Source organism: Chironomus tepperi, unplaced genomic scaffold, assembly GCF_022539635.2.
Source record: "Chironomus tepperi strain 1889 unplaced genomic scaffold, CSIRO-AGI_Ctep_v1 contig_8, whole genome shotgun sequence".
In the NCBI taxonomy this organism is placed as follows: Eukaryota; Metazoa; Arthropoda; class Insecta; order Diptera; family Chironomidae; genus Chironomus; species Chironomus tepperi.
In genome coordinates this window covers 527,415-555,378 of record NW_027226130.1, presented here as the reverse complement: position 1 = coordinate 555,378, position 27,964 = coordinate 527,415, and the positions used below count along the sequence as shown (strand labels likewise).

The 27,964-nt window shown below is 33.7% G+C and overlaps 3 protein-coding genes across 4 annotated transcripts; 1 reads left to right on the top strand and 2 right to left on the bottom strand.

Annotated features, from left to right (window-relative positions):
* Positions 1-35: 35 nt before the first annotated feature.
* Positions 36-18,196, bottom strand: LOC139100034 (chitin deacetylase 1-like). Of its 2 annotated transcripts, none has more exons than XM_070652627.1 (8): positions 17,790-18,196; positions 5,842-5,999; positions 5,508-5,757; positions 2,661-2,896; positions 2,474-2,559; positions 1,944-2,359; positions 1,121-1,521; positions 36-1,060 (listed from the first exon to the last, which is right to left on the bottom strand). In XM_070652627.1, exons 1-8 carry the CDS (start codon positions 17,836-17,838, stop codon positions 1,040-1,042), a joined length of 1,617 nt encoding a protein of 538 aa, XP_070508728.1. In that variant the 5' UTR covers positions 17,839-18,196; the 3' UTR covers positions 36-1,039. The 2 variants fall into 2 exon arrangements, with proteins under 2 accessions (XP_070508728.1, XP_070508720.1); XM_070652619.1 differs by having other exon boundaries at positions 5,842-6,002; positions 17,790-18,195.
* Positions 18,197-23,001: 4,805 nt separating this feature from the next.
* LOC139100917 (cuticle protein 16.8-like) lies at positions 23,002-23,983 on the bottom strand. Its single transcript, XM_070653697.1, has one exon. It carries the CDS (start codon positions 23,913-23,915, stop codon positions 23,136-23,138), a length of 780 nt encoding a protein of 259 aa, XP_070509798.1. The 5' UTR covers positions 23,916-23,983; the 3' UTR covers positions 23,002-23,135.
* A 1,666-nt stretch (positions 23,984-25,649) lies between these two features.
* Positions 25,650-26,826, top strand: LOC139100103 (cuticle protein 16.8-like). Its single transcript, XM_070652701.1, has one exon. It carries the CDS (start codon positions 25,937-25,939, stop codon positions 26,711-26,713), a length of 777 nt encoding a protein of 258 aa, XP_070508802.1. The 5' UTR covers positions 25,650-25,936; the 3' UTR covers positions 26,714-26,826.
* The last annotated feature ends 1,138 nt before the right edge of the window (positions 26,827-27,964 follow it).

Here is a 27,964-nt window from a genome sequence, read left to right as displayed (position 1 = left end):
AGAAACAGAATCAAATGCAAAAAAGAAACGCTAAATTTACACAGTTTATAATTGATTTTTTATTTCTTCTTGTCTTTCTCGTCTACCTTCCATTTATTTCATTTTATTACATTCTATGTAGAAAGAGATTTCTGTATTTTTTTTTTGTCTTGGAAAATTTCTGTCTACAGAACAGCAGAGAGTAAGTAAGTAAGTGGGTACAAAATTTTTTGTCTTTTTTTAACTGAATTAAAACAGAATTGGCAAATAAAAAAAAAGGTGGAAATTTACATAAAAAATTTCTTAAACATAAGAAAAAAAAGAAGCCCGAGCGGCACATGACTTTAAGGTGGTTTAGTGACCGTCTGTAGCCTTAAAAGACAATGGACATGCTTTCATGGTGCAGTAATGTCACTACAGAAAGCGTTATCATGGTCTGTTAGGGTCATGGACTATTCTACGAGATTTGAAAGGCACGACTATACCAAAAGCTAGTTCCAGAATCAAACCAGCATTAAGTTTGACTATTTCCATTCAAATATCCTACTAAGACACCATCAGGACGATAATAATCCCACTTTACAGCCATATACATCTCAGGCAGTCAGCTAAACACAATCATTGTGTGTTAAGCATTAAGAACTTTATGTTGCGGCATGAAATGGCAATTTTTTTTATCCGCTTCATTATTCTAGTCTCAAATACGGGTGTAAACAACAAAACACAATCATTATAAGTTGAAGAAAGTGAGAAAGAGAGGAAAAGTAGCAATTCTAATGAATTGGAGAGTGAGCAAGGTAAGCAGGAAAAAAAGAACAAAAAAATTAATTAAGGAAATTTCAGTCGATTTGCACGTGCTTTGTTGTTCAAGCTTTTTTAATAGTATAAAGGAAAGAATAAAATGGATTTTAGGTATTTATAAGAGGGACAGCACAGCGGGGGAGGTAAATAATTTAAGAAAAATCTTTTGTGATTTTTAAGTAGCAAATAGGACAGAATTTTAAGCAGTAGCAGCAGTAAGAAGAGAAATTGTTGGATATTCAAGGATAGATTTCCTTATTTATGGGAAGAATCCGTTGCCCTGTAAAGAGAAACAAATGGTCATAAATCATACACAGCATGGAATAATTTATCAACTTACTTCTGGATCTTGAACCCATGGGTAGTTGTTTGGACAGCGCATGCATGTTTGAAGATTCAATGTCTCGCCGGGAACCTCCTTTGATGTCAATTTACAGGCATTTGGTACCCAACATGCTGGTGGTGATGATGGATCAACAGCGCACTTCTCCTTCCATGGATCGAAGTTCTTAATTTCTGATGATTGACGTGGATTTTGAATCCATTGAATTACTTGTGTCATTGTAACAAAGTAGACGTCATTATGATTGGCAAGGACTTCATCAATCCAATAAAGGAAAGCTTCGAGGAATTCTGGATTGTTCTTCAAGTATGCAGCATGATAATAGAGACCCAATGGTGCACGATTTTGTTCATAATGTCTCTCGAAATTGTGGTTTAAGAAAGCGTAGAGTTGGTCACCTGTGGATTGTTTTTGATGGAAACAATGAATTATTTTTAGAATCTTTGGAATTTGTCGGAATGAGGAAGTAATTTTGCAGTAAGAGTAAAATTAAATACTAGTCACTAACTAAACACCAGTCATACCATAACTATGACCAATCACAAGGTAGGATGATTAGCATCACCTAAAGTACTACATACTATCTGATTCTCTATTCAAATTACATGCTCTCTATCAGTCCTATGGCAATGTTTTCACTTGTAAATAAACATTCTCACACCTAATTCTGCACTATCAAGCAACATGACTCTTACTATGTGATAATTCACTTACACATCTATCATACAATTTCACGACTATTCACAACCACAAAATTGATTGAGTCATCAAATCTCATTACAATCTACGCACAATTATAATCAGATAAAAAGGAACCTACCTGTTAAAATGTTTGAACATGAATCAACCATAGCACATCCGGGAATATCTTCATCAATTGATGGATCTTCACGTCTATCCAATTCATTCATAACCATTTCCCAAACAGCGTGACTTCTTGTCGGGCATGTTTGTAAATTACCATGGCATCGATGTGGCATACGGAAATACATAGTATATGGCCATAGTGGTGGATTGTGTAATGGAGATGTAATCGTTGAATCGTACAAAAATGCTTGCTCTTCCATCATTGTAAATTGATTATTTCCACCAACACGAAGATATGGAGCACGGAGACCGACAATTGAATTATCAGTGATATTGGCAAATTTCTCGGCAATAATTCTCTGTCCAGCCATTTCTTTGGCCCATGTATCAACTGTGGCATTTGACCAAAATCTTTCATCGTCATTGTGACTATAGCAAGTGGATTATTCAGCAGCATAAGAAAGAAGGGAAGAAAAGCAATAAAGATTTTTTTTTTAATTTTACAAATGTGTTCAGTGATTTAAAGTAGAGTAAAAAACTTACGTAATCGAGTGAACAGCTATCTCATGTCCTTGTCTGTGAATATCCTGGATAGCTGAGTAGTTTGAGTATTTGTGAGAAACAAAGAACTGCGAATGATATGAAAAGAAATTAAATTAATTAAAATTTCCACATGAACAGTTTCGACAATAATCATCAAAAAAAGACTTCAAGGCTCAATCTCACTTACAGTTGCTTTTATGTTACATCCATTTGGATTCTTTCTCTTTCCATTAAAAATTTCTTTGTACAAATTGATGTTATTGTTGTTGATGGCATCATCAAAAGTGATTGTAATCATCATAGGAACATTCTTTGCTGGCAAATCGCCGGGAATTGTTGTTCCGTCTTCACTACAGAAACAATCGGGAAGTACGCAAACAGCTGGATCGCAAGGTGGAGCACGATTTGGATCAGTTTCGATATCTAAATTAAATAATAAAAATTGTTGACTTAAAAATAATGCTTTTTGGAGCATAAAATGTTCAATCTATTGAAAATTGATTTTTTGCAAGTAAATTGCTCACAAGACCCAATTTATGCACTTTACCAAGAAACGATTTGCTTGATTGGATTTCAAGTTTATTGTGATTTACAAAGAAAAAGTCATTTTCTTTATGCTTAAAAAGTACTTTTGTGTCTTATGATAGTTATCTTATTGTCTTTGCATCTCTTTTTAAGAGAACCTTCAAGTATCAATAAAAAAGTTTAGTTTATGATCATTCATGAACAGCAGTAATAATATATGAGAGTTGTGTGTATATTTCGATACATCGTAAAGAGGTATAAAGAGAAAAATAGTTGAAATGCTCGTTGAGATAAAAAGCTGCCTTGGGAAAATTGAGCAACTTTGAATGTAAATTTCTTCAGTAGTTTCTTAGTTCAATGAGTTTGATGATAAGATAGGAAGTGCATAACTTTACTCTAAATTGTGTATTTTTTGGATGGTTTTTGACGACGTAGTAGTTTGATTATGTAACTAGTATTCAGTATATGACGTAATAACACGAATAACACAAGTCGGTTAATCGATCCACAATCTGGCATCAAGTTGACGTTACTCTGAAAAATCCGACTATGGAGCCCAATTTTTGATAGATTAACCGATTTTTGCTTTTCGGGTATGTAAGTCGTACACTGAATACATAGCTTGAAACATGAAATAAAGCACAACATCTTATACACTTATCATTGAAAAGATGAAGTACTATAGGCTGCTGTCATTACTGGAATTCTAGAAACTTTCTTATCGATTCTGAATCGGTTTAGTGTTATTGACAATTAAAGGACTTAATACAAAAGATATCATAAAATTCCATGATCTAAGGGAAGCCATGAACTAGGGAAACTAAGGGAAGTCCCGGATAGCATAGCGTGATTTTGACTTGGAGTTGGATTCTGTTAGAAATCCATATCATATCAGAGTTCAGCGACTCTGGAGCCGGAATTTGGATCGATTAACCAACTCTTTATATTTAGGAATATAGTTTGGAGCATAATTTCCATAGGATACCAGGAAATGTCATGAAACCCTGCATAAAACTAGACTGATGACCATAACATTCCATAAAAAAAATCCTAAAACTCCACACCCATCCATCTACAAATTCCCACATTGCCAAAAATCATCTAAACAAGACATTTTAACAATATAAATGCCTATGAATAAGAAGACTAAATTTTTATTACGTGAAAGTACTAAAAAATCATAAAACGATTGTTGCCAAAAAAAAAAAAAAAATATGATTACGACTTGGCAAAGAATGAAACAGCAATATGTGAAAGAGCACGACATGAGGAATAAAAAGAATCATAACCTCATAAAAATAAAAATTTCTTTGTTGAAGATAGTAAAAGTACGAAGGAGAAACTGAAAAACAAAATGACTTATGCGGTATGATGACATTATCGAAGCATTGGCATTGTTAGAAAGGAAGAAGAAGAACAAGAAAGACTTGTTGAACTTTTTATTATTTCACTTTTCATCAATGGAATACGACTCTTTTTGAAAAAAAGGAGAACGAGTGTACTTATTCCGCCTGAAAAGGTTATGGATGTTTAATTGTTAATTGTAAGCTAACGAAAACAATTGCTTGTGGATAAAGTTCATCGGTAATAGAAATCTAAATGAAATCAATCCTTTGTAATGTTTTATCACAGATTTCAGATCGGATCGGTTAACCTTTCCAGAAACAAGTAGTGCTTGAAAGCTCTCAATCATATCTTTGATTTATGGATTGTTATGTATTTAGTGACGTGTTTTTGTAAAGCAATTGGTGGATTGTTTTGGATCTGGCGAGATTTTTGTGTGATTTTTTGCTATTTTATGGGGAGTGCTGCTTGATAAAGAGTTGAATTAGATGCTAATGTATGTTTCATTTGCTAATCTACAGATTGTTCTTTGATCTATTTGATGATGGCTGGTTGATAACTGAGAATAATTGAGAAATGCTTCCCGAGCAACATAATAAAGACATTGAAGCACTGCTACGTAACCTTGCTGACGAGAAGTCGAGTATGTACTCGGACGAAACTGTGATAGCTGTTTTTGGTCTATTTGGATTGAGAATAATGACATTAGCAGCAATATGTCGCTTTGACTACTTATTGAGTGTTTGAATCAATTACGTGAACTCAGTAATTAGCTACATTGTAGCCTAATCAACATATCAACTCAAAAAGCTAAAGAAGGTGTTTTTATACAACACAATCTAGTCTGCTGAGCTATGCATGGTAAGTAAATATAATTACTCAGTTTCCTATCTTGTGCAATGTGAGCATTATCTTAACTATTCGGTCACAGAGGCCTTACTCTTGCACTATCAGATACTCTAGATTACACTGTAATTCGACATCATATCTAGTTTCATATAATTGGCCTTTTTAAGTAGTTTTCACAATTAATGCTTCAATTTTGAGGTTATCAACTATTCCACAAACTTGAAATCCACAAAAAATTCCCACAAGGATAACCAATATCCCCGTCCCCAACACAATAATCCACATTCATTAATTTATGAGCTATTTTTTCACTCACCACATGAGTTTTCATCGGAACCATCGTTACAATCTTTCTCTCCATTACAAAATAATCCACGTTCTATACAATTGCCATCACCACATGCGAGATATCCGTCTTGACATAATGGTTCATCTGTTATCAGAAGTGGCTTTACTTTTCTTTCTTTGTTCTTAAGTTTGCAGTTTTTGACAGCGTCCTTCCAATCGCACGTTTGCTTTTCAATATCGAAAAACAGACCAGCTGGACAACGGATAGCTTGAAGACCCTGTAAATTGAAAAAATGAAAGGGTTAAAGAACCAAGAGGTAAATTGAGTGACAATTTGTTAAAAAAAGACATTTAACACATACCGATGTTGTACATTGGATAACATCACGACAACCATCACCTTCTTGTGCAACTAAACGAAACCATTCACCAGCATCCTTATCTTTGCACAACTCTTGCTCATATTCTGCTGCACTTTTTTTCTCCTTATCATCACTCTGTCGTTTCACTCGAACTGCATCTGCTGGTAAAATTGAAAAAAAAAGAGAAGTAGTAATGAATTGTTAGATACATCTGTCATACAATTTCTATTCGTGTGCAAGGTGACACATATAGAGTTTAGAGAAACATAAATTCAACACATTCGTTATTCGATTGCTTTACTTTTTGTTGTATTAAAGGAGATTATTGGATAACTGAGAATGATATGACGGGGACACGTTCAATTGAAATTTGTCAAAAAGGGGTTTTATTTCTGCTCTTGTGCTTGAAGTTGGATAAATTGGATTTTTTTTAGTAAGAAGCTATTAATTTAGAAAGATGTGATAGAAGTGCAGTGGCTTTGCTGTGTAGTATTTGGAGGAATTGAAGTGAGATTTTGAAGTTCCTTATGTGCTTATTCACTTGATTCAGAAGGATAGGTTTAGTTACTTTAATTTGAAGGATATATTCAGTTACTTGAATATTTCAAGTTAAAGAATTTGCTTTGTAGCTTGTGATAGAGATAATATTGCATCTGTTAAAAAAGACAAGAAGCGTGCTCATATTCACAAAATACTCATGACAGACACGCTCATTAAGATTGGTATCCTCATTGGTAGTAAGGATTGATATTTGAGAATTGACAAGTGAGAGCCATTTATAAAGCTAGTTTCAAACGACAATTATAGGAGTTAATGAATCACAATTTATCTGTACAGATAATAAAGTAACTAAGTAGTAGTATTTGGTAAAGGATACGATTAGTTTTCTAGGAATACACGATTTCTAAGGATATGTTCAGTTTCTTATTAACTGTTTTTAATGATTTTGTACAGGGATCTCTAACTGGCAAAGAACATGCTCTCATGGTGCAGAAAGACCACTACGTTTCCTAAAAGCTGTCTCTATTCCTGTTAAGGTATCCGTTCAGTTCCTCAAATTAAATGTGTTTTTACTTTGAATGGATATGCTTAGTTGGAATATTAAGATAAATTAAAGTTGGATGTTCAATTCATTTTCTACTACAATTGCATTTGAACATTTAAAGAATCCTCGTTGTATTAACCAAGACTGCATCAATCCTCAAACATTAAAAATATCATAAATTCAAATCCTTCACAATCACTTTCCCAATAAAATTAGCAATAAAACGGATCAATTTCCAAAAAAACAATTTCGACCCAAGTCTGATCACGTCATCTCCATTTGTATTCACTTTCATACGGCTATCTAGCTTCTTCTTAACACATTTCAATTCTCTAATGTCAAATGCATATATAAACGACAGAGAAAATAAAGCGTGGAGATAAACATAAAGATTTATGTCTGGCTTTCACTTTAACACCCAAACATTTTAAGTCACTAATGAAATTAACTCAATATGCTTGTTGATTTGTCTGTTTATCTGTGTGTATTTTGGACTGCTTAGTTAAGGTGGTTTCATAATTTTATTTGTACTTTTTCTCAGCTCGCAAGCTTAATAATCAATTAATAAACATTTCAAATATTGCCTACACTATTTACAGCTTTAGCTCTCATTTCTCATATAATCTCCGACATGGCAAGTTTGAATTTACAGACATGATCTACATAATTATGTAATCTTCGCACGTTTTTGAACTTTTTTCACTTTATTTATGCCATATTTTTGTATTTTACATGGAAATGAATGTTGAAAAGTAAAACGAAACGAATTTCTACATTGACCATGGACTTGTGGAATGTCTTTTTATATCCATCGTGCCTTTATGTGTGAGAAATTTGGTGCATTAAGCTTGCGATTTCTTAAGCAAAAAATTATATTCGCAATCTGCATTGAAAGCAAATAAATTTTAAGCAAATGTCAAGCCACAGTCCTTTTTTTTCAAAACTTTGTGTACCCATAAGCTCTTTGTCTTGCTTATTTTTTTCATCAGACACAATCGAAATGAAATGAATATTTCACCACCGAGCGACTGGCAATCGTAAATGTTGCAATTTTTTAGTTTACTGTGTTCATGCTTTTTAATGCCTCCATCAGCTAGCTTGTCTAACAGAAATATTTTTCTATAATAAAATATTTCGAATGCTTTTGAAATGTTCTCGACATAAAAATCAATAATTTTATAATTTTTACATTTATTGTGGGGGTTGTACATCAATGATGTCATGTAGTCAACTATAAGACGTCATATACCATTCAGACCCTCATATCCCTAACTATAAGACGTCATATACCATTCAAACCCTCATATTCCTAACTATAAGACGTCATCCACCATTCAGACCCTCAAATTCTTAAATATAGGGCATCATATTTCAGCTAGACTCTCATATCCCTAACTATAAGACTACATCTCCTATTTAGACTCTGAAATCCCTAACTAAAGACCGCCATCTATCATTCAGACCCACATAATCCTATCCACAAGACATCATATACCATTAACCCCAGCATTCTGTCATTCAGGTAGATACTAAATTACCGTCTGACAATTAATCTCGAGAAAAATGTCGACAAATCAAATTTCAAATCAATAATTGAGTTATTTTTCAACTCCTGCTCTTGTTTCTCAAGCAAAACGTTTTGGTATTTCAACTTGTTTTTCAAGATTGAAATTGAGAGAAAATGCTACTCGACTAGCTATTTCTATAGTCAAACAAATGATTTTCAATCAATCTATGATGAGAAAATGTTTGCCATTTTGGTATTGTAAATAAATGATCTCCAAAAATAGATAAAATGAGATAGATTTGGATAGGATGAAAGTCAAGGGATTGTGAGTTTGTGTAGTAAAGATATCAGGAATTAGGATGAATAAGATATTATATTGATCATTATAGGAAAACAATATAAATTGATGTAAATTTGATTGCTTTTAATTATTAAGGAACAAAGCTTATTCATCAAATGTTGGTAATTAATAATTTACGGCTTATAAAGGCAGAGTATGAATTGAAAGTGATCAAGTTTCATAAGATGCCTTTTCGAACAGCACAAAGTGTTGACTAAGGCACAGTTATGTCGTCGTAAGAATAAGAAGTTAAGTTGCTTTGACAACACCGAGACGAATGATTCTGACTCAAATTTTGGACGATTCTCTGAAATGTGCTGTTCGGACTCAAAAATCATTTAGCACGACAAAATCGGACGAAATCAGTCATCGCGTAGCCGTCATCTGTTTTCAATTAAGTGACTTAGACGCCTTCAGTTTGCTGCTCTGATTTCTCTTTTCTGATTCTTCTTTTTTAACGTTACTACACTAAGTAGGCTTGAGAATATCGTGATCGGTAGTCCTCCTGGCTAATTGTATTTCATGCAGGATCACTTGATATTTTCTAGTGAACAAGTTATTAGTCAAAGGAGAAACAGAAGCTATTGTTCTATTATAATGGATGCAGTACCGGTTTCTAAAACCGGCGCTCTTTAGATCTACACATCTACACTGATCTGAACTTTAGATCAAAATCTCAAAAATCAACTTCATTTCATACAAAATATCACAAATCTAACATTTCATACTCCGTCTTAATATCCAGAAAGTTCTTTTTGCTTAAAGCTTTCAAATACCTTACTCTTTAGTGTCAACAAAACACTTTAACTGTTTTTAATCTAGATTAAATTATGGCCTGAATAAACATCGCATAATACCCTTGACACGTATTAAAATACCATTAGTTTGTCCACAATTTGTTTATGAAAAGCACAACAAACTTGCTGCAGAGAATGTAAAATGCAATTAGTTGCAACAGATATTTAAATGCAATTGCTAATTTCTTGTGAAGTAGCTTTTTTTTTACGAAACATAGCAACAAACATAGCAGCACAAAAGCTAATGAATCCTAGAACACACAAAAAAATAGAAACTTTTTCTATTTCATCCACAAAAAACACAAAAGTTTCCAACTCAACAGCAGCACAAAAAAAAAGATCAAGTTTTTCTGTGCTATATATTTTAAATTGGAACTGAAAGGTTAAGGATGATGTGAGAATTGATGGTCAGTTGGTTGCAACACATATTCTTCAACCCTCCTTTCATTTTCATTTTTGTACCAATAATCTTAAAAGCATGCAGACCATCCATTAAGGAATAACAACTTTTGCTGTTGAATAGGAAAAAAAAATATTCATTTTCAAAAAGTTTCCATTTCAACAAACAAATAAATTGAAGTAGATACAAATGAACTGAGAATTGCAGTTCTAATTATACTGAAATAGTGTTTGGGGATAGTTCGGAAGTTACGTAACGCTGTACTTTCAGTTTTATCTCAATTTGCTCCACTTTTCTCCGATTTTGCCCATCTTTTTCTCCCATTTTGTCCAACTTGTCTCCCATTTTGCCCCACTTTCATCCTATTTTGCCCACTTTTTCTCCCAATTTGCCTCACTTTTCTCCCAATTTGGACTTTACTCTCCTATTTTGCCCTCCTTTTCTCCCATTTTGCTCCACTTTTCTCCTATTTTGCCTCAATATTCTCTTAATTTGCCTCATTTTGCCCCATTTTTCTCTTATTTTGCCCCACTTTTCCCTGGTCATTCGCAGAGGCCATGAACCAAAATTTGCACTCCGTGACAAAAGCTTGTTTCCCCTCCCTACCAGACAACAAGCATACTCATTTTCTATTCAGCCCTTCTTCCCCTCCTAACCATTCCCTAACTCCCAAACATTCCCCATAGTAAATGTTTGCATTAAATAAACGAATAACTTTTATATTTGTTCTAATAACTAGACTAAACTCATCCTGCAACTTTTTTGTAGAAATAATTTTATTTTTGGTTTTTGTGTGAATTTGTAGCTTCAAAAACTTTTTAGTTGTCAAACTTTTGGGTTGTCATACAGGTTAGGACTTCTTTGTTGAGTTTTGCATGAAAATGTTTCACAAATTTAAACAAATTTAATTTTTGTAAACTTTTAGTTGTAGTTGGATATTATAATGAGAATAATAGAAGTTGAGCTTAAAAATAAGTTATATTGCTGCATTTTGCTACAAATGGTAAATAAGCTTGAACTATTCTCATCTAGAAGAACAATGTGGTTCAAGTCGGTAAAGTTGTGAATTCAAATAAGGCGAGTAGCAATGTTGCTGGTGCCTGAGACTGACAATGACAAACAGACCCTTAAAAATTTGTAGCTTTCCTCTTGTATGCTGATTTATGGACTCAATCGCTTTAAAATTGACATAAAATTCCCGGATAGCACACATCGGTTAATGGTTTACATATTCGATCCCAGGACAGCATGACTTCGACTTGGTTGTGGATTTAAACCCAATCTGGTACCATACCAGAGTCATGCCGTTTAGTTTCCGGAATTTTGGATCTAATGACTGACTTGACTTATTAAATTCCCAAATAGCATAACTTAGGAACAGTTATATCGTCGTATTGACGATAAGACGCGTAGTTGCCCTGTCGTTACCGTGATGGTTGATTTTGACCCATTTTATGGTTGAAAAACTAGTTTGCCGCATTGTGCAGCTAAGGATCTTCTCAAAAACTTTGAAATCTGTGCTTGAAGTCGACTTGAGTTTGAAAACGAACCGACTTTTCTCAAATAATGGCAAAATTCCCAGCTGACTTCGAACTCTAACAAGATTAATCAACCTCCGCAACCCCACACAAAAATTCTTTATCCTCAAAGGAAATAAATTAAATTTGACATTCACAACTAAAGAATTTATCCACAATAAAAAAAAAATTGCATGGCACTTGCAGCGATACATAAATGAACATAATAAAATATGAGCTATTACCCTGTATATGACGGAAATGAAAATGTCATGAAATGGGCAACCTGAGTTGCTCAACACATAAAAGTTGTAATATTTTATGGACATTTCAAGTTTTCGTAATCGAAATGCTCTACCGGTAGTTTGTTGGGGACAATTCAAAATATTTACTGTATAGCTGCTGGGGATTATTGCTGAAAAAAAGAGTGTGATACATGTCTGGGACAAAAATATAAAAAAAACGGAACTAGAAACACAATTTCGTTATGTCGATATTTGGTATATCATTGATACATATAAATTGCATGCAATCGACATGATGACGATTGATGATTGATAACCAGACAGTTGTATAATTAAATATCAAGCACCTCGCACTGACCAATATGAAAATGAAACGTGTTTTTTGATTTGACATTTGGCTTATCACTCTTTGTGTTGGTCTGTAGATTGCCAGACACGAGAGACTGTCCAGTTTTTATTGCGAAAACGTTAATTTATACAGTTTTTTTTACGGTTCCATTCTAAAAATATCTCTTGGATGGAGAAAAAAGTGTGTTACTATGGATCTCATAAATATGAGTTCCGAAAAAAGTCAAAATTTACATAAAGTCTGGGTTGATGCAAATTAAGAGATGGAAATATATATTCTCGGTCAGCTGTCTATAGGAACAAGTCGTGCTTCATGATTCTTAACATTTTTATTTTAAAAAGTGAAACTTCTTCGGATTAAAATGCTAAATTATTGATGCTGTTGTTGGATTATGTAAGATTCGAGAAATATTTCAGATTAGCACTAAGTTCTTCAAGGAAATCTTATGAAATTCTGCAAGATAAGATGCTGTATGGTAATTTTATAGTCACTAATAGAGCAATTTGTGATAAAATTTATGAGGATTATTCGACATTTTCGTGATGTTTCTAGTTTAGATTCGGTATAATAAACGCATGATGGTTTTCTTTGGAAATCTATGCAGATTTGATAGTTTGGAGGATTTACGTAATTGATTTAATTTAAATTTTGAATGAATTTATTGAGTGAATTCAAATTGATTGGGACATGACGTGGATAAGCTGAAAAATAAGTGTCCTTAGGGAAAGCATCAGTGGCGTAGTGGTTAGAGTGTAGGTCTACCGACCCTAACGACTCGGGTTCATTCCCAGGGAAAGCCAAGTTGAATTTGGGCACTTTTTCGCTTGTTGTAGCCAAGTCAACTAGTTTTGTGTGATTTGCGACCATACAAATTATGATTTGGTACATTGTATTGACATAACCTGGGCACATGACATGCGCAGAGTTGGGAATCTATCTTCGTGCATCTTAGGCTTTAAATTGGATTCGTCAAGGAAATAGGTAGGGAATTAGTTTGAGATGTTGTCGATAGAGATAGTATCACACTTGGATTGGTAATTGACAAGCGGTAGCAAGCGATAAAGCCAGCATCAGGCGTTAACAGAGAAAGGCCAACGATCACACTTGATCTATAGGGCCAGCGAAGTAAGAAAGTAAGTAAATCTTGGTTTAGGTACATTGTATTGATATACTCTGGATCATGCAAAGTGCAGTGTTAGGAATTTATCGTCTCAGGCCATGTAACTCAGGTTTCAAATTACATTCGACCTAATTCGACTCGATCCTTAATGGTTTTTGGCAGGATAGAGGGATTAGGGGTCAAAACACAGACAATTCATTACATTGAGAGTGAGAAGGTTAACCGTTCCCTGACCTCTTCATCATTAATTATTGAATTAAGTATTTCCTTATTTAAAGCCCGCCAAGCTTTTACCTCTCACTAAATATTACTCAAAATTTCGCAACTCATTAAATTTCCCCCAAAAAATAGTCTTTAAGAGCTTTAAAAACTTAATTGAAAGAAGCTATTAGCTCACTAATTACACTATCGACGAAAATAATCAGCCTTTTGTGACTGACCCATCAATTCGTGTGTGAAAATTAATTTTCAAAAAAGAAATTATTGCATGTAATAGTATAGAAAATTGTTATGAAATTAATGATAATTGAATTAATATTAGATCAATATAAATTAATTAAAGTTATATAATGTTAATTGAAAATTGTTGTTTGAGAGATAGCAGCACATAGCTTCGATATTTAAGTCAATTTAAATACAATTATGCAATGCATGCTTAGTAAGCATAATAATCGAATATTTTTGTTAGGTGGCTTGTTCAGAATCTCTTTAGAAATTATTATTTATGGATATTAATTTAGTGAATATAGATTCATGCTATGCAGTATGGAATACAAAACCGAGTCGTGCAGCTATAGCAAATTGATTGAAATTAAATTATCTCTAAATTGCATATAAAGCTGCTGGCATCACTGACATAATTTTGATACTCACTAACTCAGTTAGTTTTGACTTTTAAGAACTCAAATAAATCAAAATATTTACTTTCATTTTTTGAATTAAGTAAAAGCTCAGCGACTTAAGTCCTTGATCGAATTTGAGTGCGATTAATCTGTTCCTTGAAATCTGCAGGACAGTTTTGCATATTCTGACAATGACCATGGATAATTTTGTTGCTAAGTCAAATACTATTCTTGGTTAACAGCTTTAGTTTGGTGATATTGAAATGGCAGCTTGTAGTTGACTTTGAAAAATTACCTCCTGGAGGAAAGTAAGTGTCTGACTGGGTATCTGATTACATGTTTTTGAGTTCGATGGATTTATTGCGGATAGTTTTTGGTAGATTTGATATTTAAATATGAGTTGATTGGGTCATTTGTGAATAAAATACATCAATAATTAGATTTTCAAACCCAATTCCCTGGTTATAACCTAAAATTGGACATCATGTATAATCGACCACATGTCAGTCAGGTGGTTACCAAATTGATTCTAGTTGCAATTTTCATGTTGATTATCATGAAAATCATGACTTGGATGCTACTAGACTGCCTTTTGGCAGCCATGAGAAACTTGTGTTGATTGAGATGTGATTTTTTTTACTATCTCGAAAGGTATAGAGCGTAAAAAAGACTGAAAATTCGGTCTCAGGACGACTTGACTGTAGTCTAAAGCCGGATTTCACCAAAACTGGCCTAGTGTTTGAGTCACGCTGGTCTTTGGACGGATATTTGGCCAATTATACGTCGTGTGCTTTCCGGGATTTCAAAAATTGAATCCAAATCAAATGTGAAAGTAACTTAGTCAAAATTATTGGTTTTTGCATGACCATAGACAACTATCCATCAATTGAACATTGAATACAAATCATCCCAACAAGTGCTCCTTAAACTTCAAAATGAAATCATCTAACCTTCCATCAAACCCTTAAATTAAAAAGCAAAAAAACTAAACCATTTCTATTTACAATTCTAAACTTTCTATTTTAATTAAAAAACCCAACAAAACGTAATCTGATCTCCCCGGGGGTGTCATCTGCTAGATACCAAGCTTCCACTTAATTACAATCATTTCTACAATTCCTTCCTTAAATAAAAAACGGCAGCAAATGTTTTCCTCACGAGTAAATTAGAAAATGCATAGCTCGAACTTCCACAGAAGTGATACATAAATTGCAATTCAGACCAATTTGAGTGAAAAAAAGCAATTAAAAGTTTGCAAGCACTTATTTCACTCCTTCTACTCTGTTTTATTAGTGAACGCCCTTCAACTACTTCCTAATTTTTTTCAACTTTCACGAGGCACAGATTCTTACCGAATGATTATAATCCTCGAGTATTGCTTTTATGCACGACATTAATTTGCATATATAAACAACTTTTTAAAAAAATTAAAATAAGAAGTTAGTCTTAAATACCGGAAACTAAATCGAGTCAGATCACGAATAGAAATTTGAAAATTGGCATAATAATAATTTTGTGGACGCTGTGTATTTATGTCTATATTGAATAACAAAATGAATTTTGAATTTCACTCCCAAAATGCCATCAAAATACATTATTAGTTTTCTATTGTCATCATCTTTATTAATAAGTCATGCAAAACTTTTTCTGTGGCGTCACTAAATTCATAAAAATATCAAGCTTTTCTCTCCTCTCGTATTTCTTTCATCATCATGTTTGTCTTTTTTAGTGCGGAGGCTTTTTTTTATTTTTGTTAGAAAGGTTAGTTAGGTATTAAACATAATTTTCAATATTTTATCAACTCTTTTTTGATTATGTAATTCTTTTTTGAGTGTCTTACATGAGTATTTGGGGATTGATATTGAATGAAATGACTATGGTGAAGATAGATTTACGTTTATGTTGTCGTAAATGAGGTACAATCTCAAAAGACACACGGTGTAGAAATTGCTTATGATTCAGCCCCAGACCCTGCCAGAGACCAACATGTCTTTGGCCACCGGCCACTGAAAATCCGACCAAAGGACACTGAAAATCAGGCTCCAGGTCAGCGTGACTTTGACCAAGGCTATATTTGATGAAATCCGGCCTTAAGCAATCGTGACTTTGGCCACTGACCAGATTCAGATTCGATAAAATCCGGCCTTAGGTCAGATACAATGAAATCTAGCCTCAGACCAGATTCAAGGCAGCTTGGGTCTCGATTTTTGGCAATTTCTACGTCGTATGCTTTCTGGGAATTGAACTGGGTATAGAGTTTGGAAGTCTACAAATTGATGTATACTTAATTTGCACGTTATTCCCGAGTGGGCAACTTAACATGAAGTCTAATTAATTAACAAGAACTACAGTTGACTAATGACAATTTCTCCTGGTTAACTAACGACATTTTCATTCGGGATTGAAAAATTAGTCGAGTTTTGTATGTTTTGCAACCTCTTGAACAAGTAGAAGTATCCATGAGCTTTCTCGGAAGGTAAATGGTGTAGAAAAGAAGAATCTAGCCTTATATCAGGAACTAGCCGGTCTAAGGTCACATATACGACTTTTCTACGACGTGTGTCTTCCGGGTACTAGTCGAATCTAATTAAAAGTGAGAATAATTATGGAAAGTAGATATGTAAGTTGAAAGCTTAGGACTCGACTTGACATTATTAGGCTTTTGATTGTATGTGAATAGACTGATTGTAGCTCCGAACAGAGAAGGATCATAATGTTGAGTATGCCCAATTTCAGTAAGTAAAGTGAGATCATGTCTTTAGGATATTTGCTATCACTGAAGTGGCTTTTGATAGTTCGGGAATTCTAATAAATACTCTATTGATCAGGATTACAGTACCTCAGCTCACTCCTTCATCCAGGAGCATATCGCATCGCTATAATCCTTCTGTATCATATCACAATATATATTGATCTAGATGAGTTCCTTGAGAGTGAACATCCTTGAGTATCACGGAAAGCTTTATGAAAGTCTATAAGCCATAAATAAAACACGAGAACACTCGAGACTATTCAACTACAATAGTCCACACCCCAGAATATTCACCATGTCAAACCTATGAAACCGGTTCCACCAAAACTTCAACTTCATAATATTGTCATAAAAAAATATTACAAAATTCTCATAAAAGCGTGCCATTTAAGCCTACTTAAGAAAAAAAAATTCGCGTGCAATGCAGAACAAATTTTAAATTTTATTACTATGTCTCAACATTTCTCATGAAGTGACGATAGTCAACCCGAAGTGTTTGCTTACACTTTCAAGCTTGTACACATATTTTAATGACAGTCAAGCCAAGAGAAATATAATTTACATAAAGTACAAGATTGCAATTTTCAACAATGTTACATATCTATAGATATAAAGAAATATTATAGAAGGCGGTAGTCGGCAGTTGCTGTACAAGTTTTATTTCATATAGTGTTGATACACATTTTTATATTAAATAATCCACAGAATGCCATGAAAGCATTTCACTTTCAATATACAAGGTAAGGCATATCATTCGATATAATATGGCATTTATGTGTATTTGTCTATAATGATTACATAAACTCCAACTTGGTGTCTCGAAAAAAAAAGGCATATTTAAGAGGAACGAAAGAGATGTAGGCAATGTAGATCACGAAGTGAAACGGTTCCAATTTTTTTATTTTGTTTTGTCTTCTCTTTCCTTCCTTCGAAATGTACAAAAAAAATAAAGGCAAACGTCTCGAAAATATTGTAAATTGATTTAATGTGTTGACGACGTGTTGCTGTTATGATCTTTTTTTATGTCTACTTACTTGATAATATCACTAGCAATAATAAAATTCCTAATTGCTTAAGCGCCATCACAATAATTGACTCTTATATTGTACTATATAAAAAATGAGAACTTCTTTATTTCTTTTACTTTTGTGCTTCTTCCTTTCCACAGACTGGACCCTTTAAGCTCGCAATTATCTTTCACTTCCTGACTACTTTTTTTTATTATTATTTATTTTTTCTTATGCAATTTTTATGTCAGGGTCACAACTTTTTTTTCTTTGCTGTAGAATTAAGTCTAATTACTCCTGTCACTCACACACACATGCACATACGATTAAGAATTCAAAAAATATTCACTTTTAAAATGTAATTTCACGCGTGCAAGACGCAGTGAGATAGACTCGGTTGTTGATATAAAAGAAATAAAACCGAAAAACAGCAAACGAAAGCTCTTTTATATGAAAATTTCGCTTTCACTGGTTGCTCTGGTGGTGGGATAAGCGACAGTTGCTTTATGTATTGGATATTGCTTTTAAGTATAAGCCGCATGTCTCTCACAAAAAAATAGTCAGTCTCTCAAATTTTTTTTTTTTTATTTTTTTAAATCTTAAATTTTAAAATTTTTTATATTTGAATGTATTTGTTGTGGCTTATTTCCCCTTCGTGTTGAGTGATGTATGGCTTAATGGTAAGATTGATTCCTCATTACAGACCTGAATTTTTAATGTTTCTCTCTTTTTTTCAAAAGTTGGTGCGGTTATACTCACCGAAAAACTATGTAAATTCAGTTCTTTAGCTGTTTTGCTGCAGATTTTTTGTTTTGTTTTCTTTTTGTTCCTTTGTTTTGTGGCTGCTAGTAGAACTTTCGAATTTGTTTTGTATAATTTATTGGCTTGTTTACTGCTCTTTTTGTCAGTTTTCGGAATTTTTGTTTTGTAAATATTTACTATTTTGATAGAATAAACAGGAAGATTGTCTTTTTTGTTCTAGTTGGTCTGAGACTAGAGTCGGGTTTTCAGACAATATCCAAATTCCCTAACATACAAGGAGCATGCACATGAGTTTACTCTCAAAGTAAAGCATGCTCAAAGAAACTAATTAATTACACTCATTAGGTCGATTATTTGAACTAACATGTTCTTTATCCGAAAGGCACACGATATAGAAATAGTGTAAATTCCAGCACTAATCCAGCGTGACTCTGTCCTAAGGCTGCATTCGATGAAATCTATTCTCAGGACAATGTCAATTCAGCCTGAGGCTGATTTCTACCGACAATTTCTACAACGTGTGCTTTCCGGGTTATTTGTTAAGTTAGAGGCGTAATGTAGCATAATTAGTAGGCTAACAGCAAGTAATTAAGACTTCTAAATGAATGTAAACAACTTTATGCTTACTTATGTCGCCTGCAGCACAGATCAATTATTATCCATATTATCCCTCAGATCATCCCTAAAGTTGACTCTTTAACTGGTTTCTGTTTGCTAATTTCTAATGCCAAGTGCAAAACTGTCTTAATCAGCTTGAGATGTCAATTATTTGGTTCTTACTGTTAGTTCGGAATCCTAGAAAAGTTCTCCGCAAAACGGTTTTGCGCAATATAAAAAAATATTCTTATCAAAATGATGTAACACGGCATGGCTTCAAACTATTTGGGTAAAACACTCAAATATTAGGAGGATCTCAAAAAATTTCCAAAATGCGAGATATCCACGTATTTGAGTATTTGTATTGTCTTCTCTTCTATCAACAGCTTCTTTCTAATAGTCCATTGGATATTTTGTCATCAACTTGTTACAACTGATAGAATATTCTGAAACTCTCCTCAAATCAATATTCATACTAACTAGATTAACTGCTAATTTATGTATGGATTATCAATTTTGAATAATAGTTTAATCCAATAATTCAATAATTTTCTAAATAAACAGCTTGAATCTCATTTTTACTTTTAAATTTCCACACTTAATATTTCATTAATTCATAAAATTCATAAATTTTTCATTTAAAATTTACATACCAAAGCATAAACAAGCTTCACATTTTTTCATTTAAAAATCGATCCGAGGATCTTAAAACTTAAATTGGAGATTAGTACGCAAATGAATAAAGTTTAATAACTTTCCGAAATTGTTGTTGCTGCTTACTCGTTTGGAATAATTTTAATCAAAATAAAGTTTATTTCAATCATTAGAAGATATTTCCTTGACGATGAACTTGACACGAGCATATAGCATGTAGTTAAATAAATCTATTTTTTGTTTGCTTTAAGATTCAGATTTAAATGAGTTTATATTGAATTAAGCTATTGTTTCTGTGGTGATTTTATCAAGATTTAATTTAAACCATCTAACATAAGAAGATGTGCTTTAGAGATCGCGGGTTCAGAGTTGGATGGAAGTATTAAGGGAGCAGATGATGTTAACTAAATAATTTGATTTATAAAGTTATACATTAATTAATTTTTTTAAGATTATTGGATGTATTAGTGAAAGAATTCGACCTAAGAGCCTCTATACATATTTCTCCATCTGAAACTGTTGCTGGCTCTGCCACATACCATGTGGCCTTAGGACAAATTTTGGAGCTCCAGAATGTCTTTTCCTTATGAATTCCAACCAAAGGTCTCTGTCCTAAAATCTTAATTTTTGGGCCAATTTGCAGTTGTCAAACCACCGAAATTTATAGCAAATTAAGGCTTTAATTTTAAGTATCTCTGGTATAGTTCTGCTGTCCTAAAAGCCACGTGCAAGGCCAAAAAACTGACGTAGGAAACTGTTGATAGAGACATTATTGTACATGGTATTGTTAATTTAGAAGACGAAAGACAGCGATAGAGCCAGCCTTAGGTATCACCTAAAGTAGCCCATGGATTACAATTGATATATAAGGCCATCGAAGTGCGTAAACAAATATCCTAAAGGCAGTGGATATGATCTACCCAAGAAGCTCGTCTCAGAATACCAACTCTGCTCCATCTCCGCATAAGACATAAGCAAACTTCACATTAAATACAAAAATTATTCAGATTCTTCTTATGCACTAAATTTTATTTTCAAGTATTTGGTTTACATTAATTAATTCAAGAATTTTAATTAATTTCTCAATTAATTTGAATCTCGTTCGTATTCATACAAAAAATTCATCATTGAAAGTTTTTAGGCGAACAAAAAAAAGTTGTAAACAACTCAGAGAGTTTTGTGGCTTCAAGAGTTTGAAGAAAATATTCTTGAGCAGCAGCTTGGTTAACCATGAAATTTAGATAATCTAAAAGTGATGCCTGAGCAATTATTTGATTTTCCTACACATGAGCATCCTGTGTACCGAGAAAATAATAGAAAATTGTCAACATGAAGCATAAATTTTAGTTTTTTTGTATCCAGTTGGATGTGACACTTTTAAAATTGAGAAATATTTGTATCTACATGTGTCTACACACTTAAATTTTCTAAATACAGTATAAGATGCAAATAGCATAATATGGAAATTCGATTTAGACTTATGTGACTAAATTCACATACAACAAGATGAAAACAACAAGAACTTTTATTTTTGTGCTCAACATTCACTCATGATTATGTTCTTAATTAAATGTCATAGCAAAAAAAGAAAACTTTTTCATTTCAAAGTTGAAGAAACGAGACAAGAAAAGTTTTGGAGACTTTTGGGGGTTTGGTGTGGATGTGACGCATTTGGTTGATTGCTGGAGAGACTAACAGGGATTTCGCACCATTTTTCGATACCGGAATTCCGGAATTGACATTCCGGTTTTACCCGGGATTGAAATTTTGGATCGGTATTGAAATCCCTAGAGACTAATTAGCAATTTTTGAAATTTGAACGATTTTTTGAAGATAGTTGTACTATCAGTATTCCATAACGTGCCTTAAGGTACCAAATGGTGAGAATTTTAAAACCAAAATCCAGAGTTACATCTAATTTTTTTGACATCCGACAACATGTAGACGTCTTCAGAGCCATCCCGAATGGAACAGGTTGCGACTGGTCGCATTTTATGATATTTCATTGGAAGGTTGACTAATGTTAAGTTTAAAAGTAGACATAGGATGGACTAATAGTATCCCCGAATAGCACAAGTCGGTTAATCGATCCTAAATCCGGTATCAGGCAAGTCAGACACCAAGTCAGTATCACATCAGCCCGGAATTTCGATCTTTTAACCAATTTGAACTATTCGGAACCCTATTTAATTCAGGTATGTCTTTTTAACATTTTATCGCTAATTTAGAAACGTGCTAGTGCTCTTCTCCTAGTGGAAATCTTGACATGAAGTCATACATCCTGACATAGTTAATAACAAGATTTACGGTCGAATGATGACGTTTTTCGGAACATTCTTTTGTCATTGGTTGAGCAAAAATTACTCGGGCTTATAATTAGGATTTATTGTTCAAGATATTGGGTAAAGCTGCAGAAATGGTCTTGTTTCTTCATCTGATCTAATTTTTCAAAAATATTCAACTTAGTTGAACAAAGCTCAATTTGCAATTAATAGAATTGCTTAATGTTACTTCTTTTAATCAACAAATGTCATAAAAACTTGAAAATTTGTAAACCAACGCATTTTTCATATTTCCACAATCTTCTGGATCTACCCAGAATCCAACCAAATAAGTTTCATGATTTATTTCCTCCAAAAGTTCCCAAAATAAATTCATTTTCTCAGAACTTTCATAATAATTCATTCACTTTCTGACCTATCTTCATCTCCGACCATCCATCTGGTTATTCTCAGAACACTTGACTCAATCCGATCAACAAAATATAAATTCCATATATTCCTGATGACAAAGCACAAGCAATGATAACTTTTTTCTATCAAATTTTATTTTCCATGGAAAAAGTAGAAAGGAAAAGAAGGCTTCGAGGCACAAAAAAAATCCATTTCTGCTCTTTGCATTTAATCCAATTTGTTGTTCTTATTATAGTTAACGAAATGTATGACTTACGATACGCATGACATTGCTTGTTGTTAAGATTTGTTGAGTAGGAAAAGTTTCTATCCTATTTCTAGCAGATAATTGATTTTTCATGCACGTCTTCATGTGTTTACAAATTACAGATTTGTGATACAAATAAGTAGCGAGAATTAGGATTGAATCTTTCGTCTAGTTGTGGACTTTGTTGTATTAAATGATCATGACTTGACTGACGAATGACTTTGTGAATTTTGAGGAACTGCCTTGACTTGGAAAGCAAAATTTCTTGCCTTCATTTAAAAATTAGTTTTGGTTTTTTTATCAACTTTATTGACAAATGATCTGGAATATAATTTTGATGGCTGACTCTTAAAATATAAATTTATAATTTCAAACTTCCTGACTTTATCTGCGTCCTCAAGACATTCTCCTTACTACAGCTTAATAATAGTATGGATATCCTGAGTGGACTGCATAAGAGAAAGGCTTGATTGGTTCGGCCTTGACTGTGACAACTGGAAGAGCTGAGTAGGCAAGTGGAGCTGAGTATGCAACTGGAACTGGTGCGGCAGCATAACTGAGTGGAGCTGAATATTGGACTGCAACTGGAGCGACAGCATGAACGGCAACTGTGCTGTGTGGAGCAACGACGACATCTTCAACAACTGCTGAGCGGGTCTTGGCAACTTCAACAGCCTTCAAATGTTCAGCCTTGGCAGCCTTAACTTCAACGGTGTCTTCAACTGGTTCTGGTGCCTTCAATGGAGCAGCTTCTGTTGTAGCAACTGGAGCTTCACCATTCTTGACTTTTTCGACTGTGCTCAAGTGTTCAGCTTTAGCGGCTTTAACTTCTGGTGTATCTTCAACTGGTTCTGGTGCTTTTCCATCATAAACTGGTGGTGTTGGGAGATTTGTAGCAGCAACACGGAATCCAAGTGCATCAGCAACATAATTTACGGTTTGTAATTTACTTTCAGCATCAACATATGAGTATGATCCTTGAGTAATTCCGTCAAGAGTTTTAACTTCTGATTTTGCACTTTGAGCTCCTTCATATCCATAAACATAGTCGCCTAATCCCGATTGTGCGTGCCATTGACTACTTGTGGGTACTGGTTGATAAACTGCAGCACTATATGCAAGTGGTGCTGGATAATATGCAGATGGTGCTGCACAGGCACTCATCACAACTGTGGCGAAAACTGCGACTAAGAATTTCATTTTTAATTATTATTTGTGCTACTACAAAATGCTCTGGTTGAAGGTATGAAATGATTTGATACAGAAATGTCTTAATTTGATCTATTTATATGTGCTGACTTGTCGTTCCACGCCGTCTAGACAAATAAATCTCACTTGTTTCGATATAAAATATTAATAATAAATAGAAGAGACAACAGTTAGGTATACGTCAAGTTATGTAATCCCAATTAAATTCCATCCCCAGTTCTAATGAAAAGATAGAGGAAATAAATATTCCTTATGTGGATTATTCAGGTAATACGAAATTCATGTGTTGATATGAAGACATGCCGCATGCTTGGCGACACGTAGATTTAAGCACATTCATTTACGTTTGACTCAACAGGAGCTGCTTAATAATCCTTTGAATGGAGAATTGCAAACATTTTTCAGCCGGCTTATGTAATCGATGGAAATAATTAACAGGTACAGGTTGTGATGTTCTTCTTACTTAACAGCTCATGCGACAAAACAATGCTGCAAAAAAAAAGTTTTGGCTATCTGGATTTCCTTGATTAACTCGTGTGCTTGAATATTTCTACGACTCATGTAATTGATCAGGAACTTCACTTTAGCTTAAACTAGTTTTGATCGTGATATTAATCTAGGTATGTTGATTGATTTTTTCTTAAATGGTAATCAAATCATGTTGCTTCCCAAATATTGACAGATATGTGTTAATATTCATAAAAGATTGTTTCTGTCTGGATATAGAATTTGAAGATCGAGATGGTTGTCTGACATAAAGCGCATTATCAAGATTCTAGAACATGCTTTGGTAGAACAAGCTTATTTAATATCTTGTACTTTTGTTCTTTGTATGAAGAGTTTGTGTAGCCTTTACGTAGTCATTAAATAGTTCTATATTTACTCCTTCTACTTCGTGCTTGCTTATTTTTATCGTACGTCATAAAGATCTTTCGTGATCCTTAGTATCTAGCGGATTATTCTCGATGCTGAAACTTTCATAAATTACTAAACATTCTCGATTAGCACATATTCAAATGTTGGCACTAAAGCGATGAAGCATTCGTGTACTTAGAACCCATTGGCAGACAATTGGCAAAATAGTCATTGCCAAACAGTCATCGTCATGCCGTGGTGGTAACATTTCAATATATGTCGATCGGAATTAATACCTTAACAATTAATTGGAAGGGTTATGGCATTGTGCATTGTTGTTGAGTAGGAGTCAAGGAACGCGACGTAGAAAATATGTATGACATGCTCAAAATTCTTTAAGATTCTTAAATATAGCTTAGCTGTCATCAACTATTGTATTTTCAGAAATATGATTTCAATTCCAGTCTGGGATTAAAATATTCCAAATATCTAAGAGCATGAAATGCTTTATTCTATAACACAAGACACTTGTTTTATGACACGATTCATTTGCATGATTTTGGAAGATTTTAGACTTTGTTCCTTCTTAATTATTGTAATGAGGTTATAAAACGCATTATCTAGAACATGCTGGGGTTGAACAAGCTCGTCTAATATATTGTACCTTTGTTCTTTGTATTTAGAATTTCTTTCGCTTTTATGTAGTTACTGAATATTTTTGCGGTTTAGTCAGAGTCCGAAGTCGACTCGGATTTTTAATGAAAAAGTCGACCTGATTCCATACAAAATTTGACCGATTGCAAGCTTTTTATTGTTCTTAAAATTTCAATCTCGAAATGAAATTTCCTTCTTGAACTTGCAGAATATTTAACAGAATTAGAACTTCAGACCATTATGCCGGTTATACTCTCCATAAACTCAGTCAAGAAAGCAAATATGTATGGAATTTCGGAAATATTTAATGAATATTAAATTTCCTTGATTACATAATAATTAGTTCAATGTATTAATAACAATTCTTCTTTTCCTGAACAGCGCGTAGAAACAAGTCGATAACTTCTCAGCACATATAAATAGATCAAATTAAGACATTTCTGTATCAAATCATTTCATACCTTCAACCAGAGCATTTTGTAGTAGCACAAATAATAATAAAAATGAAATTCTTAGTCGCAGTTTTCGCCACAGTTGTGATGAGTGCCTGTGCAGCACCATCTGCATATTATCCAGCACCACTTGCATATAGTGCTGCAGTTTATCAACCAGTACCCACAAGTAGTCAATGGCACGCACAATCGGGATTAGGCGACTATGTTTATGGATATGAAGGAGCTCAAAGTGCAAAATCAGAAGTTAAAACTCTTGACGGAATTACTCAAGGATCATACTCATATGTTGATGCTGAAAGTAAATTACAAACCGTAAATTATGTTGCTGATGCACTTGGATTCCGTGTTGCTGCTACAAATCTCCCAACACCACCAGTTTATGATGGAAAAGCACCAGAACCAGTTGAAGATACACCAGAAGTTAAAGCCGCTAAAGCTGAACACTTGAGCACTGTCGAAAAAGTCAAGAATGGTGAAGCTCCAGTTGCTACAACAGAAGCTGCTCCATTGAAGGCACCAGAACCAGTTGAAGACACCGTTGAAGTTAAGGCTGCCAAGGCTGAACATTTGAAGGCTGTTGAAGTTGCCAAGACCCGCTCAGCAGTTGTTGAAGATGTCGTCGTTGCTCCACACAGTGCAGTTGAGATTCATGCTGCTCCAGTTGCAGTCCAATATTCAGCTCCACTCAGTTATGCTGCCGCACCAGTTCCAGTTGCATACTCAGCTCCACTTGCCTACTCAGCTGTTCCAGTTGTTACAGTCAAGGCCGAACCAATCAAGCCTTTCTCTTATGCAGTCCACTCAGGATATCCATACTATTATTAAGCTGTAGTAAGAAGGATGTATTGAGGATGCAGAATTAGTCAGGAAGTATAAGCTTTAAGAGATGTAAAGTCAATCGATCGACAGTAAAAATAAACGAATTAAACGATTTGAAACTTAGCTTTTTTTAATTTCAAGCACACGATCATGAAAAAGCTCTCAATCTCTCAACATCTGTGGTGAATTTCTTTAAATATACTTTTGAAGCTTTTGAATGTTTTTTGTCGATTGTTGCTTCCGTCAGCATGTCGCATGGTGAATTTGCAATTAATATTCCCCATTAATTTGAGAACAATATGAGCTAATTTCCATAATATAAGCATAATCGCTATCTAAAATACAGCATGAGAGGAAGAAGCATAAACAAGATATTAAAATTATTAATGAGCATCAAAATTAGGCTTGGGGATGTTCAGATTTGGAACATTTTATGATCCTTAATGGGAATTTGTGCGACAATTCCGCTTAATTTTTATTAATAATTCCTTATCTGTTGCTTTAACATTCACAGCACACACATATGCTGTTGTCTTTTAGGATTCTATGTATTGTGTATATGCGATGGTATGCCTATTATGCTCATTAGTACACAATCCATAATTGTTTACAATGAATGGATGTAATAACATGGCAATTTTTGTCATATTTTAAGCATCAACATTAATGAGAGAGGATTGCTTTCGTTTGGCATAGAGATTATGGTCGTTCTTTTCTTTGTCGAATATTTTTTTTTTTTATTTTATTGCTTTTTCTTCTTTGTTATGCTTTATGCTTGGGAATTTTTTATATTCTCTCTCTCTTAGGCTCTTTTTGCTTGCTTTATCTTACGTTATTTTTCTGATGAATAAAAAAAAACTTGGAAATCGTTTAATATCAAAGAGAGGAGAAAAAGTTTGTTGAGGGTGTGCCAATGGGCTATGATTTTTTTGAAGTCAATCGAATTTGTATTTCAGAATTTGAATTTATTTGATGTTACCAATTATCATCCAGAATAATTTATTCTGCACACACTATTAGCACTTCATTTCATATTGATTATTAATGATCTTGAACAGTACAATGCAATCGACATGGGGCTGCAGTTTCGACACGATGACATTAAGACGTTAAGGTACTCTGACAGCTACGTTGCTTATAATTTTGGTCCATTTTGATAGCGAAAAATCGAATTTTGCACAACATGCTGTTCGGGGATGTTAAACTTGTATAAAGTTGGAAATGTTCTGAATCCTGTGATTGATGTCCAAATTGCAT

What these genes read in the sequence shown, in the direction of transcription:
- LOC139100103 (XM_070652701.1), top strand. Translation starts at nt 25,937, where the DNA reads ATGAAATTCTTAGTCGCAGTTTTCGCCACAGTTGTGATGAGTGCCTGT.
- LOC139100034 (XM_070652619.1), bottom strand. Translation starts at nt 17,838, where the DNA reads ATGGCGCTTAAGCAATTAGGAATTTTATTATTGCTAGTGATATTATCA. An exon ending in ATTGCTAGTGATATTATCAA is followed by an intron (nt 6,003 to 17,789) that starts GTAAGTAGACAT and finishes CAATTTTACCAG; the next exon opens with CAGATGCAGTTCGAGTGAAA. An exon ending in GATGTAACATAAAAGCAACT is followed by an intron (nt 2,560 to 2,660) that starts GTAAGTGAGATT and finishes TATCATTCGCAG; the next exon opens with TTCTTTGTTTCTCACAAATA.
- LOC139100917 (XM_070653697.1), bottom strand. Translation starts at nt 23,915, where the DNA reads ATGAAATTCTTAGTCGCAGTTTTCGCCACAGTTGTGATGAGTGCCTGT.